Genomic DNA, 13,972 nt, shown 5'->3' on the forward strand with positions numbered 1-13,972 from the left:
CACTCACCAATTTGACTGGATATTAAGTTGTATCATACTCAGAAAAACCTCACTAACTAAATTTATGAAAACACTGGCCAGAATTATACACAAATCTAGAGAGCTTATCTGAGGTTCCTGGAGCTGTCTTGTCCAGTCGTCTGATATCTCAAGTTATGCAGGAATGCACATCCAACAATTTCGCCTCCTATTTGAGAGATGTCAATCCAATTTTAACCTCTAGAGCACGAAAAATTCTTCCCATTACACCAACGTTTGTACAAAATTCAAGACCAAGATGGCGAGTCTCGTCTGCGCAGACGCAGGCTTTCCGTTTTCTATGACATAAATATTATTAAATACAGTATGGCCATCTATTTACATATAAATACTGAATTTCTGGAAAATATATACAGTATTTTCCAGTAATAATAATAATAATAATAATAATAATAATAATAATAATAATAATAATAATAATAATAATAATAATAATAAAATATTAAAAATAAATACAAGTAATAATGATAATACAATAATAATAATAATTATAATAATAATAATAATAATAATAATAATAATAATAATAATAATAATAATAATAATAATAATAATAATAATAATAATAATAATAATAATAACAGTGAGTGTAAACAAGACACTAGGCAAAACACCTTATTAAAATAAGAGCTGCAAACATATTATTATTTCTCAGTTAATTGTAAATATTTAAATAATCAATTAGATTTTTTAAATTTAGAAAAAACATGCTTGTTATAAATTATATATAATCGTCGGCTTTAATTATAAATTTATCGGAGGAAATAATTGTAAAGATGCAACGCCATGATCTTGCATCAATTGAGTCAAAATCTGAAGGGTAAAATTGGTGGAACTTTCTCCCTCAGCGGCGTCCAGAGGAGTCATAGAGCAGTGCCAGGGAGTGCCATGGACCAGGTGGAGAGTTCCAAGAAGGCAGCTGCCTATAAGGCAGTTGACAACCACGTCAAGGTCAGAAATGGTCGTGTTTTTACGATGCATTTCCATGCCTGGCTTGATCCTAGGAGTTGGAATCTGGACATTTCTTCATTGTCCAACTTCTTGATTCTAGGAGTTGGAGCTATATACCCTCTCCTTTCCCTTAGGGGAAACTCTTTAATTCTGATAATTAACTCTTGATCCAAGGAATTGGACCTACCCTCTCCTTTGGGTTGAACCTAATTGTCTCCCATTACCAAGGTGCTGTGTGATCCGTATGGGTTTAGCACTTTCCCCTAAATGTAATATTTGGGCTGGATGATCCATATGGGTTTAGCGTCTGTATCTTAAGATACCTTTCCGCTGATCATACATCATTATTTCTCCATTCCATCAGCAATGTCCGACCCTTCCAGGTTTATTGCCCCTCAAGGAAGCTTCCTTGATGTTGGTGAGGGGCTCTTGATTTAGGAAATTGGATCTGTGCTCCAGTTCCCCAAATTAAGCAGCGCTGTATAGTCCTTGTGGCTTAGCGCTTCTTTTTGATTATAATAATAATAATAATCCCCAAATTAAGCCTGAATGCCTTCCACATCCCCCCCCAGGCACTGTATAATCCTCCGGGTTTAGCACTTCCCCCTTGATTATAATAATAATAATCCAGGTTTATTGTTCTCATAAATGATACTAATCATCATTGTCCATATGTTAGATTACAAATAATAATGTAATAATAATCTTTATTTCTGCAAGTACATGATACAACTTCCTCTCAAGGAAGGTTCCTTGATGCTGTTGAGGGGCTCTTGATCTAGGGAATTAGATCAGTGCTCCAGTTCCCTGAATTAAGCCTGAATGCCTTCCATATTCCCCCCACAGGCGCTGTATAATCCTACAGGTTTAGCGCTTCCCCTTGATTTTAATAATAATGATACAACTTATACAGACCATAGCTGACATCAGTGACATACTACTATACAATTGAAAGCCGCTTGTTATGCAGAGCATTTTCTGCTAATTAGGTCGGCTTTGTCCCCAGGATGTGACCCACACCAGTCCACTAACACCCAGGTACCTACTTACTGCTAGGTGAATATGGACAGCAGGTGTCTAAAGGAGAAATGTCCTAATCTTTCCGCCTGTACTGGGAATTGAACCACGGACCTTAGTGTGTGAGCTGAGTGCTCTAGCACTTAAGCTTTCATAGTAATGTATATGTAAACTGCCAAGGGTAACCTAAAAGTCATACTAAGTGGCTTATTTCCATTTAGTTCCATTGGCTTTATCAGTCCAGTACAGAAATAGAAATGAGAGTATATATGGTAATGAGTCAGGTGAGGTGGTGCAGGTTGGAGGACAGAGCTACATGATGGTTGTGTTCTGCTAGGGTAGGATGTATTGGGCAAGTATTTCCCACATCATTAAACTGCCTGTGTTTTGAGTAATTGTGTTGGTAGTAACAACAATTCTAAATAGCATCTGTGATGTAGGTTTGATTCTGGCCTTTTGAAAGATTATGAGATGATTGTGGGTATTGTAGTGTATGGTGTTGGCCCAAGGAATAACTAGACCAACACATCATGTTACTAAATGTCCTAGTTACTGCATGTCTTAGTGTTCACATGTGCTATGAGGATGTTTTTTTTTTTGATCAGCATTATACAAAGTTCTTTCAGCACATATAAGTAAATTTAATATTTTTTATCTAGCTGTTCAAACAACCTCAGAGAAATCTAAGCATTTTTCCTTGAATCCTTTTCATTTACTTCTAATGCTCTAGGGCCCCACATTTGCACCTAGAGAAGGGTCCCATCAGTATATATTGCACGATATAAAACCAATGTAAAAGTTTGAAATTATACATGACACCAGAATAAACAATTAGCATATTTTGAATATATATATATCCCTGTAGTAAATATATGATTTATGATGACTTAACCTAAGATAATATATTTTTACGTATTTCTTTTAGGATGCTTACCGAGTTGGGATTGGCAGTGGGTCCACTGTTGTTTATGCAGTTGAAAGACTTGGTAAGTACGTACTGTATATACAATATATATATTGCTTTTTTTTACTATTTTTATTCCAAACTTAAATTTATTATGATGACATAGAAGTTGTGGAACAGGTTTTTATTAAGACAATATTTTGCAGAGTCTTAAATGTATATTGTATGACTTCATAAAGCTCTTCTCTGAAAGGAACATTGTACCAATGGAAGGTTGGTCTGAAACTTGAGTCTGTTTTCATACTTGTTGACAGTAATTCATTTCATCCATATATTTCTTTCCTCTGTTTATTTTAAATTATTAATGAGGCTCTGATACTTCAAATTCTTCATGGTAAAAGGACAGTGTGGTAATTACTTGGTATATTTACATATAATAAAGATAGTGCGGTAATTACTAGGTATATTTATATATAATATTGTTTCTATTTTTGCCGAGTATTGCCATATAATAAATTGTTTCATTATTTATCAAACATTAGACAGTCAAATTCAGTGACTCCATCTTTGTATGTATCATGTAAACATTCTAAAGTATTGGTTTCTTTCCTTCATTAGTGTAGCCTTAAGTCAGTCTTTGCCTGTACTATTGTCACTTTTTATTTCTGCTTTGTTGTATATGCTCTCTAGGCAAACTTTGTTAATAGTGGCTTATAGTTCAGTGGCAGCAACTCTGGCTCAAAACAGAAGGCTCCAGGCTCAAACCTGAGGTGAGAGGAGGCATTGGATATTTTTCCTTACACCTGCTTCCTCTGTTTACCTAGTCGTATAGCATACAGTAAATGTACCTGGGCATTAACAGACTGTTGTGAACAGCCTTCTAGAGGGTGGTCGTGTACCTTAGATAGTGCTGAGCCTTGATATGTTGAGGTAGTATAACAACTCTTCTTAGCCTGTAAGTTCAAAAATATAAAAAGAGATTCTTACTTATGAATAAATAATCTATATAACAAACTAATAGGGGGAATTGTCTGAGTGATTGCTAAATCAGAATTGTTAGAAAATAGCAAAAACAAAAAAACACTTAAAGTACTCTACTATATACTTAATATAGTGTATACATAATTTGCACTTACATTGCACTAAAAACAGTGAAAACAAGGAGCTAAAAGTACAATTTACCCAATGGATTTTGGCCATTATTTTAAAAATATTACATCGAGAGTTTACTGTTCTTTGAACATTCAGTATGTCGTAAAATTCTGCCTGTTGACTTGGTACCAGTAAAACATTTCTGATAAATTAGACACATGTGCAACTCTTGGGTATCTTTATTGAGGAAGCGTTTCGCTACACAGTGGCTTCATCAGTCCATACAAAGGAGAAACGTGAAGAACAGGAAGAGAATGAGGTAATCAGTCCCTCAACCTTGAGTCGATGTGGTCAATCCATCAATCTTGAATAGAATACAGCATATCTGTGGAGAAGTAGCTTATATACCCAAGAGTTGCACATGTGTCTAATTTATCAATGTGTCGGTTCTCTGAACCATTCATCTATAAAACAATTCTGCTATTTGTTTTCAAGAAAAATTATGACTACACAGTCATACAGTACTTGTATAAAATTTGAAGATGCACATAAAAATAGAACAGTTAAGCTAATGATTATAAGTAAAAGAACAACATTGTAAGGGTTGATACAATATGACAGGCATAAATTGCGGTAGAGTACAGTGGACCCCCGGTTTACGATATTTTTTTCATTCCAGAAGTATGTTCAGGTGCCAGTACTGACTGAATTTGTTCCCATAAGGAATATTGTGAAGTAGATTAGTCCATTTCAGACCCCCAAACATACACATACAAACGCACTTACATAAATACACTTACATAATTGGTCGCATTGGGAGGTGATCGTTAAGCGGGGGTCCACTGTATTGGCATAATTGCTGCTGCAGTGTAACTGTGGCACATAAATTGATTCATTATTATTACAATCATAACTAAACACTAAACCCACAAGGGTCATACAATGCTGTCTTCATCCAAAAAATTGGAGCTACTCTTTCTCTCTGGATCAAACTTTCTTACGACCCATTCTCCAGACTCTTTAGGACATGTATGGGTTTGCTCTTTTCCTTGACTATGTAAGTGAAGACTAGAGGTATCCCTGGACATACCAATTATGTGGCATAATTCTTATCGTTTCTTTTCTATATATTTTTCATCCGTCAGACCACTCTGTTTACAGACCCTCTTATTAAAATTACGGTATACGTATTTAAATTTAATTTTTTTACAGCTCAGCGCGTGCACAAAGAAGGACTGAAGGTGCTGTGTATTCCTACATCTTTCCAAGCTCGGCAGTTAATAATTAATCATGATCTGGAACTTTCAGATCTTGAGATCACACCTCAGGTTTGAATTATTTCTTTTAGGCTACTGGAACATGGTAACAAAGTAGCTTCTGTTTCATGATGTTCTACTGCTGTTCTTACCTAGTTTTCCAATTTTCACTAGGCATTCAGAATGCAAATTAACCATTAGATAAGTTGACTACTAATTTTACTAAAAAAAAATTTTTGACAGCTTCATTTTAATCAAGTTACTCCAGGATTTTAAGAAATTTTCACATGTTGGCCAGTGTACTGCCTTCATTCTTATGAATTGTTTTCTTGCTTTGTGGAACAGTGTTTTAATATCCTGTTTTCATGTAGCCTGTGAGCTTTTTTTTTTTTCCAGTGTACCGGCTGTATTCCACTGAGGCAGGGTGACTTAAAATGAAAAATGCAAGTTTTTCTTTTCACTTTTAGAAATTTATACAGGAGAAGGGGTTACTAACCCCTTGCTCCTGGCATTTTAGTTGCCTCTTACACGTGGCTTATAGAGGAAGGATTCTTCTCCACTTCCCCATGAAGTTTTTTTTTTGTTTTGTTTTACTGTAAACCCTTTATTTAATGAACTATTAGGAGTGGGGAGTTGCCTGTAATAGCAGTTGTGGTGTATAAAATGAGGTTATTTTGCCATGATCATAACAGTAACAGACAATTGTGTAACCAATGGACTCTGCTGTTTCTGAATTAATTGCCTCGTCAAATTTTGCCCAGTACAGTGGTACCTCGAGATATGAACAGCTCAAAACTTTAACAATTATGTAAGTGTATTTATGTAAGTGCTTTTGTAAGTGTATTTTTGTGGGTCTGAAACGGATTAATCTAATTTCCATTATTCCTTATGGGAACAAATTCGTTCGGTATCAGCACTCGAACAGCCTTCTGGAACGAATTAAGTTCATATCCCAAGGTACCACTGTATTTCCAAAGTCTGTTAAATCATGGCCTGCTTTCTTTACCTAAAGACAAATTGCCTGGTTTATTCCAGTTATATTCCATATTTAGAATTTTCTAACTTGCATTGCTCTGTTTTATGTATAGTACAATAGGGCCCCACTTTACGGTGTTTTGCCTTACGGCATTCCGCTAATATGGACATTTCAAATTATGTATGACTAAAACTCATTATACGCCTCCCCCCACCTGATTTTCTAATACAGTCACCGTGCCCCCACCTAGTTTGTTTACATTCTTCTTGAGCACTGCATCTCTCCATTATGTCTGGAAACTTTCCAAAATTTCAAGTGTTTTAAAGTTACATATTTCATGTTTTATATATACTCTGATAATTATACTTATGTGTACCTGTACCTAAATAAACTTACACATTGTGCTGGCATGAAAGTACACATTAAAATCACTAAGAGTGTCTTATTAGTCTTGAGGACACCATATTAATAATGATAATATGCAATAATAATCACTCAGGCACATTAAATGTTGTGTATTATGTTTATATAAACATTTTCATTAATCCATCTATGATATTTTTTTCAAAATTATATAATAAATGCACTAACTTTTTTTTTTTCAACAACTCGGCCGTCTCCCATCGAGGCAGGGTGACCCAAAAAGAAAGAAAATTCCTAAAGAAAATACATACTTTCATTGAACACTTTCACCTCACTCACACACAATCACTGTCTTTGCAGAGGCACAACAGATACAACAGTTTAGAAGCATATATAACATATGTAACATATAAATATTTTTTTTTTCCAACAAACCGGCCATATCCCACCAAGTCAAGGTGACCCAAAAAGAAAAACAAAAGTTTCTCTTTTTAAATTTAGTAATTTATACAGGAGAAAGGGTTACTAGCCCCTTGCTCCTGGCATTTTAGTCACCTCTTACAACACGCATAGCTTACGGAGGAAGAATTCTGTTTCACTTCCCCATGGAGATAAGAAATAAACAAGAACAAGAACTAGTAAGAAAATAGAAGAAAACCTAGAGAGGTATGTATATATATATATACTTGTACATGTATGTGTAGTGTGACCCAAAGGGAAGTAGAAGTAGCAAGATGTACCTGAAACCTTGCATGTTTACGAGACAAAAAATGGACACCAGCAATCCTACCATCATGTAAAACAATTACAGGCTTTCGTTTTACACTCGCTTGGCAGGACGGTAGTACCTCCCTGGGCGGTTGGACATATAAATACAGTGGACCCCCGCTTAACGATCACCTCCCAATGCTACCAATTATGCAAGTGTATTTATGTAAGTGCATTTGTACGTGTATGTTTGGGGGTCTGAAATGGACTAATCTACTTTACAATAATCCTTATGGGAACAAATTTGGTCAGTACTGGCACCTGAAATTACTTCTGGAATGAAAAAATATCGTTAACCGGGGGTCCACTGTATATGTAACATATAAACATGATAAATACACCCCACAGTTGAATAAATTAACATAAATACGAGACGTCACGTATAGATGAACATGTATGAACCAAAACTAGACGTGTTTGTCTGCTTATTTACATACTCCGCATCTCTCTACTCTCTCATTTACTCGTTCTCTCTCTCGTTTATTTGTTTTATCTCATTTACTCGCCTCTCACCTTACATTAAGACTACAAATATTTTAAGGTAAGCAATGAGTGTATTGTTTGTAAATTTTATTGCTATGGGGCGCTTTAAATGTCATAGTATATTACGTGTGGGTGGGGTGGCCTGGCTGGCTACCATACCTCACTTCTTGCAATAAATACTACTCGCCTCTCGCCCTACATTAAGACTACAAATATTTTAAGGTAAGTAATGAGTGTACTGTGTTGTGTATTTTACCTTTATTGTTCTTAATGCCTAGTTCTATTGCAAACTTAATACATGTAGTATATGTAAAATTGTTATCTGGCATTTATATGCATTTATAAGCGGAAAAAAGTGGCGTTCTGCTTTCCAGCGGTAACCTGGAACCTAACCTGCCGTATAAGTGGGGCCCTACTGTATATTGCTTAGGTCATAAATTATGGTCACATAGGTTTCAACATTTAGTATATAATCTTTACATAATAACATTTCTAAAAATAACCTCTATATCAGAAGTACAATACTGTATATGAACTGTTTGTCTACAATAACTTTACAAAATGTGATATAATGTATTGAGGTTGTGTATTTTTTTAGCTGGACGTGGCCATTGATGGTGCCGATGAAGCAGATGCTAAATTAACCCTCATCAAGGGCGGTGGAGGATGCCACTTGCAGGAAAAAATTGTTGCTGCAGCGGCCAAACTTTTTATAGTTGTTGCAGATTACAGGTTAGGATACTGTGTAATCACCTTTTATTATGTGTGTGTAGAAAATTAGATATTTTGTTATACATACATTTAATTTGTTAAAGTTGCTAATCCTGTAATGTATTCTTTACCAGGAAAGACTCAACAGCCCTTGGTGAACAGTGGACAAAAGGGATTCCAATTGAGGTTGTTCCAATGGCATATCGTACTGTTCAGTTGAAAATTGAGTTGGAGCTCGGCGGAAAAGCTGTATTAAGACAAGCTAAAGCCAAAGCAGTAAGTTGCATGTAATTATATGGAAAAGGTTTATATGTATGTTTGAAAAGAATCGACAGTGGATGTGGTGCCTCACTCGTTTAACTCTTCAAGAGGGTGCTGAAGGCTCTTGATCCATGGCATTAGAGCAACTCTCCTCTTGGAGCAAACCTCATTACTTCCCATTCTCCATGGGTTGTATAACACTGAGTTAATACTTCCCCATAAATAATATATAACCTCTCATTTAATAAGTAATTATCATTAGCTGTGCATTCTGTGTAGATGAGAGTCCAATGAAGTTCCATTCCTAAGACCATGTTGGTAAACGAATTCATCACTAAGTGAGGAGAGGCTGTATATCCTTAATAACACACATTATGACTACACTGTTTAATTGACCTTTTTCTGTGTTCTTAAGATAAGATTTGTTCAGATTTTTAACCCAGTGGGTTAGCCACCCAAAATAACCCAAGAAAGTCAGTGTGTCGTTGAGGACTGTCTTCTTTCTATTGGGGCCCTTCAGTCTTGTCCCCCAGGATGCAACCCACACCAGTCAAGTAACACCCAGACACCTGCTTAACTGCTAGGTGAACATGGACAGCAAGTTTAAGGAGACATGCTCAGCATTTCCATCCATGTCTCGAATCAAACCATGTACAGTGTGTGTGAGGCGAGAGCATTGCCAACCAAGCCATGGAAGACAGTATCAAAATGTTTAAAAGTATTATTTGCCTGGATTGACTCTGTCATACTAAGTGAAGATGGGTGGGGAGTAGAACGAGCAGTCAGCAGTTATAATTTTGTAAAACTTTCCCTTGGTTCATATATCTCAAGGTTTGTAAAATGGCTTAGGTAATAAGGTAGACAGCATTTGAAATAATTTATTTGAGCTGGGAAAATAAAAAAATTCCAAAACAAACATCATGATTTTTATAATAATACATATAGTATTGTTTTATGAAATTTGATTAGACTTTATTTCTCTGAACCATGGACCTATCTGATTAAACTTTCTCGGCCTTTTGAAAATCAAATGGGTAGTTAAAATCTTTCGCACAAATGAACAGAGCATTAGATTTATCTGTGTCAGAATTAAAAAATACATTTGATTTCAGGGTCCGGTTGTGACAGACAATGGTAACTTTATTGTGGACTGGGTTTTTGATCGCACATATGATTGGCAGAAAGTTAATCAGCAGATTAAGATGATTCCAGGTAAGTTTATCATTTATCCAAAGTAAGGCTGGTTTATTTCTATTTTGTAGTTTTAAGTATTCCATCAAATTTTTATTTGCAGTTATTTTACTTTCATCCTTTGCATCTTTCAGGATATGTACATAGTGGTTTATTTCTCTCAGCATATATATGCTGAGAGTTTACTTTAATTCCTATTTTAGGGATTAATGTATTCTTATCTGGAAGTGAAAGGGCTACATACAGCTTTAATGATCCTAGTGCCACTTTTTCCACAAAATATCTTGTGGGTTTATTTCAGATACAGTGGAACCTCAAAAATCGAACGTATCACATATCGAACGTTTCGAAAATAAGACCATTTTTTCGGACAAACTGTGTCCCTATTATCGAACACGCCCCTATTTTTGGACCGCCGGGTATGGGACCTGTCCGCTGGCCCGCTCTGTCCGCGTCCCCGCACAGGCGCCGTGAGCAGTCTAGCTTTGTTTATGCTTGAGTGAACACTAACCTGCGATCTCATTCACACATTTTACGATTATTTAATCGTGTTTAGTGCTTGTGGGGCTGTGAAATAAGCTGCCATGGGCCCAAAAAAACTTGCTAGCGGTACCCCTGTGGTAAAGAAAGTGAGAAACACCATAGATGTGAAGACAAAAATAATACAGAAGTATGAGATTGGAGTGAGACTTGTTGAGCTTGCCTGGATGTACAGAGGACTGTGGACAGTTATTTTGTGAGACAGAAACAGACGACTGTGGACAGTTATTTTGTGAGACAGAAACAAACGACTGTGGACAGTTATTTTTTGAGATAGAAACTGATGACTGTGGAGTTATTTTGTGAGACAGAAACAGACAACTGTGGAGTTTTAGTTTTGTGAGACAAACAGACAATTGTGGACAGTTATTTTGTGAGACAAACAGACGACTGTGGACAGTTATTTCGTGAGACTGAAACAGACGATTGTGGACAGTTATTTTATGAGACAGAAACAGACAACTCTGGATAGTTATTTTGTGAGACAGAAACAGAGGACAGTAGACAGTTATTTTATGAGACTGGGGTCCAGTGACTCTCAAGCTGGTCCTAGTGGCATTAAAATACAGAGAAGGGAAGCAACCCCAGATAGGGCTTTGATACCGGAAGTCCTCATGGAGGGGGATTCTCCTTCCAAACATCCCCAACTCCCTCTCTCCTCCCTATCTTCCAGATGCCATCACCAATCTTTAATAAAGGTAAGTAAAAATGTTATTTTATATTACTATACATAATTGAAGACTATAGCATTTGTTGTGTGTATGTAAAACTGTAATTAATCTCTATAAAATGTATTTTTTTGGTGAATATTTTAGGGTTTCTGGAATGGATTAATTGTATTTCCATTATTTCTTATGGGAAATATTGCTTCGAATTTCAGGCTTTTCGAATTTAGAACTAGCTCCTGGAACGGATTAAGTTCGATTTTTGAGGTTCCACTGTACTAGAATGTTGATCTTATATTTTTCTTTAGAATGGTTTACAGGTTGTACTTATATTATTTAAAATAATACAAAGGAAATTTTCTAGATTGGCTTGGTGTAAGCTGTAGAATTGAATGACCCCCACAGGTTCACTGTTTTGTGGTAATATTTTCAATTAAACTCGTATTGTGCTTGAGTACCTAAATTATTTGGGCAGTTCTCATTAGGGAAACAAAGAACTTTGACATGACCTAGTGCCTTGTTGCAGCATTTGAGTGTGTTACTACTTATTTCTTTACTAAAATGACCATGTAAGAAATTAAATTTAGATTTCACCATTTTTTTACTTGTTAAATTTAATAACTTTTATTTTTCAGGTGTTGTGGAAACAGGTTTGTTTGTTGGAATGGCCAAGATTGCTTACTTTGGAATGGAAGATGGCTCTGTGAAGGAACGAGAAGTGTGAAACTTGCCTCAGGCTTTTGTTGAGTCTAATGCAGTCTTCATTTAATGGTTATATTAGCTCATTCTTTATTAATATCTTGATCTCATTAAGCTTATTTTTTCTTCAGTTTAAATACACATATCATTGTATGTACATTTGTAATGTATTATGCTAAAGAATGCTCTAAACCTGTTTTGAATTTAGATACATTTTATTGGGTACATGTGATTTACATGTAGATGATTTTGTCATTTCAAGGCCTAGGTTGTATTGAGGAAAAAAATATTGAGATGTAGTAATTTAGAAATATAGGTCAACAAAGTTGAGTAAAAAGAAAACAAAGCAAATACTAAAGCAAAATATATTAGTATGAGTTTTAAGAGAATGGATGATTTATAGACAAACTTTATGAGGAAAAGGTATACTGAAGAGTTAAAACATACACAGGATACAGAAATCATAAATGACAAACCTGGACATAATGAGAAATAAAGTAATTCTGGGTAAGTAAGGTAAAGATAAAGGAAGTATATACAGTAAATTAAAGTTATGTAAGAGTTATGCAAGTGTGATTTGATGCGTGTAATGCCAGGGGTTATGGGAGATGAATGGCTAATAATTTTTTTTAACACCGGCTGTCTCCCACCAAGGTAGGGTGACCCGAAAAGGAAGAAATGCTTTCACTATCACTCCATCACTGTCTTGCCAGATGTGCACTGATACTATAGCTGCCCCTCCAAACTGGCTTATTATTGTGTAAAAATAGCTGTAGCGTGAAAGACAAAGATAATACTAATAATGCTGAGACTATAATAAAGCTCGTCAAGAAAATGCAGAGAGCATAGGTTTTTAATACATAACCAAACATGTTACAGAGCTAGGGTAAATAGGAATGAAACCATCTGAGGGTAACCAAACATGTTGCAGAGCTCAGGTAAGCAGGAATGATAACATGCAAGGGTAATCAGTCATGTTAGAGCTAAGGTAAATAGGAATGAAATCATCCGAGGGTAACCAAACTTGTTACAAAGCTCAGGTAAGTAGGAATGATAGCAACCAAGGGTAACCAATCATGTTAGAGCTAAGGTAAATAGGAATAACAACATCCAAGGGTCACACTTATCAGTGTCAGATACAGCACATAGTTAATTTGAGAAATAAATCAGAGGGCTTTAGTAACACTGTTACTGTACAACCCTTGTAGGTTAAGCACTTTTTGTTTATAATAATAATAATAATCATAATAGCACTTTCTGTTGTATGTTGGGTAAAACTGGGCAAAAACTGAATAAAATAAAGCTTTAAATATGCTGAAGGTATATATAAGGTAATTTTTTTTCATTAAGTAGGATCTGAAAAAGTGTAACATTGAATATTTAGCCGCTAATTAGAGTAATGAGAAATGAGCAACAAAGATAAAAATAAAGATTGGCAATCAAGATAAATTCATACAACAAATTGTTTAAGGATTGTACAGGTGAATACAAAGCACTGTAATGTCTTCAAATTATGAGCATACTAAAACTAGAACAGGAATAAAATAGTATTTCAGATTGGACAAAATAATTTCAGTAAAAGATAGTAAGATATTGTTTGGAAAAAACTACTAGAGAAAATTGGAAAAAATGCGTATGATATGCATAACAATAGCCTTTTTGACAAGCTCAAAAATGCAGAATTTTTTTTGCATCTCAGATCTGAACTTGAATTGAAAATCTTATCCTTTTTTTTTTTTTTTCAATGAACCTGTTGCATCTCGCCATCATATACTGTACGGTATTTTTTTTGTTCACCACACTGGAAGGGTGATCCCAAAAAGAAGAAAACTTTGAAGTTTTTCTTCTTTTTTACATTTAGTAATTTATACAGGGGTTATACAGTATAAGCCACTTTTCAATAGTAATTATGTAGAAATGGATAGATAGATAATTATAATTAATGGGTGGAAACATTTTCCATAGTTGAGATATTTTATTCTCATTTAAGATTACTGACAGTGTTATTAAACATATTCTGTTTCTTCTCCAATTCCATGGTTTTCCAATACATTTT

General features: G+C 35.2%; 1 protein-coding gene across 1 annotated transcript; it reads left to right on the forward strand.

Annotated features, from left to right (window-relative positions):
• The first annotated feature begins 825 nt into the window (after positions 1–825).
• Positions 826–12,123, forward strand: Rpi (Ribose-5-phosphate isomerase). The gene is made up of 7 exons (XM_053788448.2): positions 826–990; positions 2,933–2,993; positions 5,216–5,331; positions 8,448–8,581; positions 8,695–8,836; positions 9,934–10,033; positions 11,853–12,123. The coding sequence occupies exons 1-7, from the start codon at positions 826–828 to the stop codon at positions 11,939–11,941; spliced, it is 807 nt and encodes a 268-aa protein (XP_053644423.1). The 3' UTR covers positions 11,942–12,123.
• The last annotated feature ends 1,849 nt before the right edge of the window (positions 12,124–13,972 follow it).

The sequence above is a fragment of the Cherax quadricarinatus genome, chromosome 49 (genome assembly GCF_038502225.1).
Source record: "Cherax quadricarinatus isolate ZL_2023a chromosome 49, ASM3850222v1, whole genome shotgun sequence".
NCBI classification, from domain to species: Eukaryota; Metazoa; Arthropoda; class Malacostraca; order Decapoda; family Parastacidae; genus Cherax; species Cherax quadricarinatus.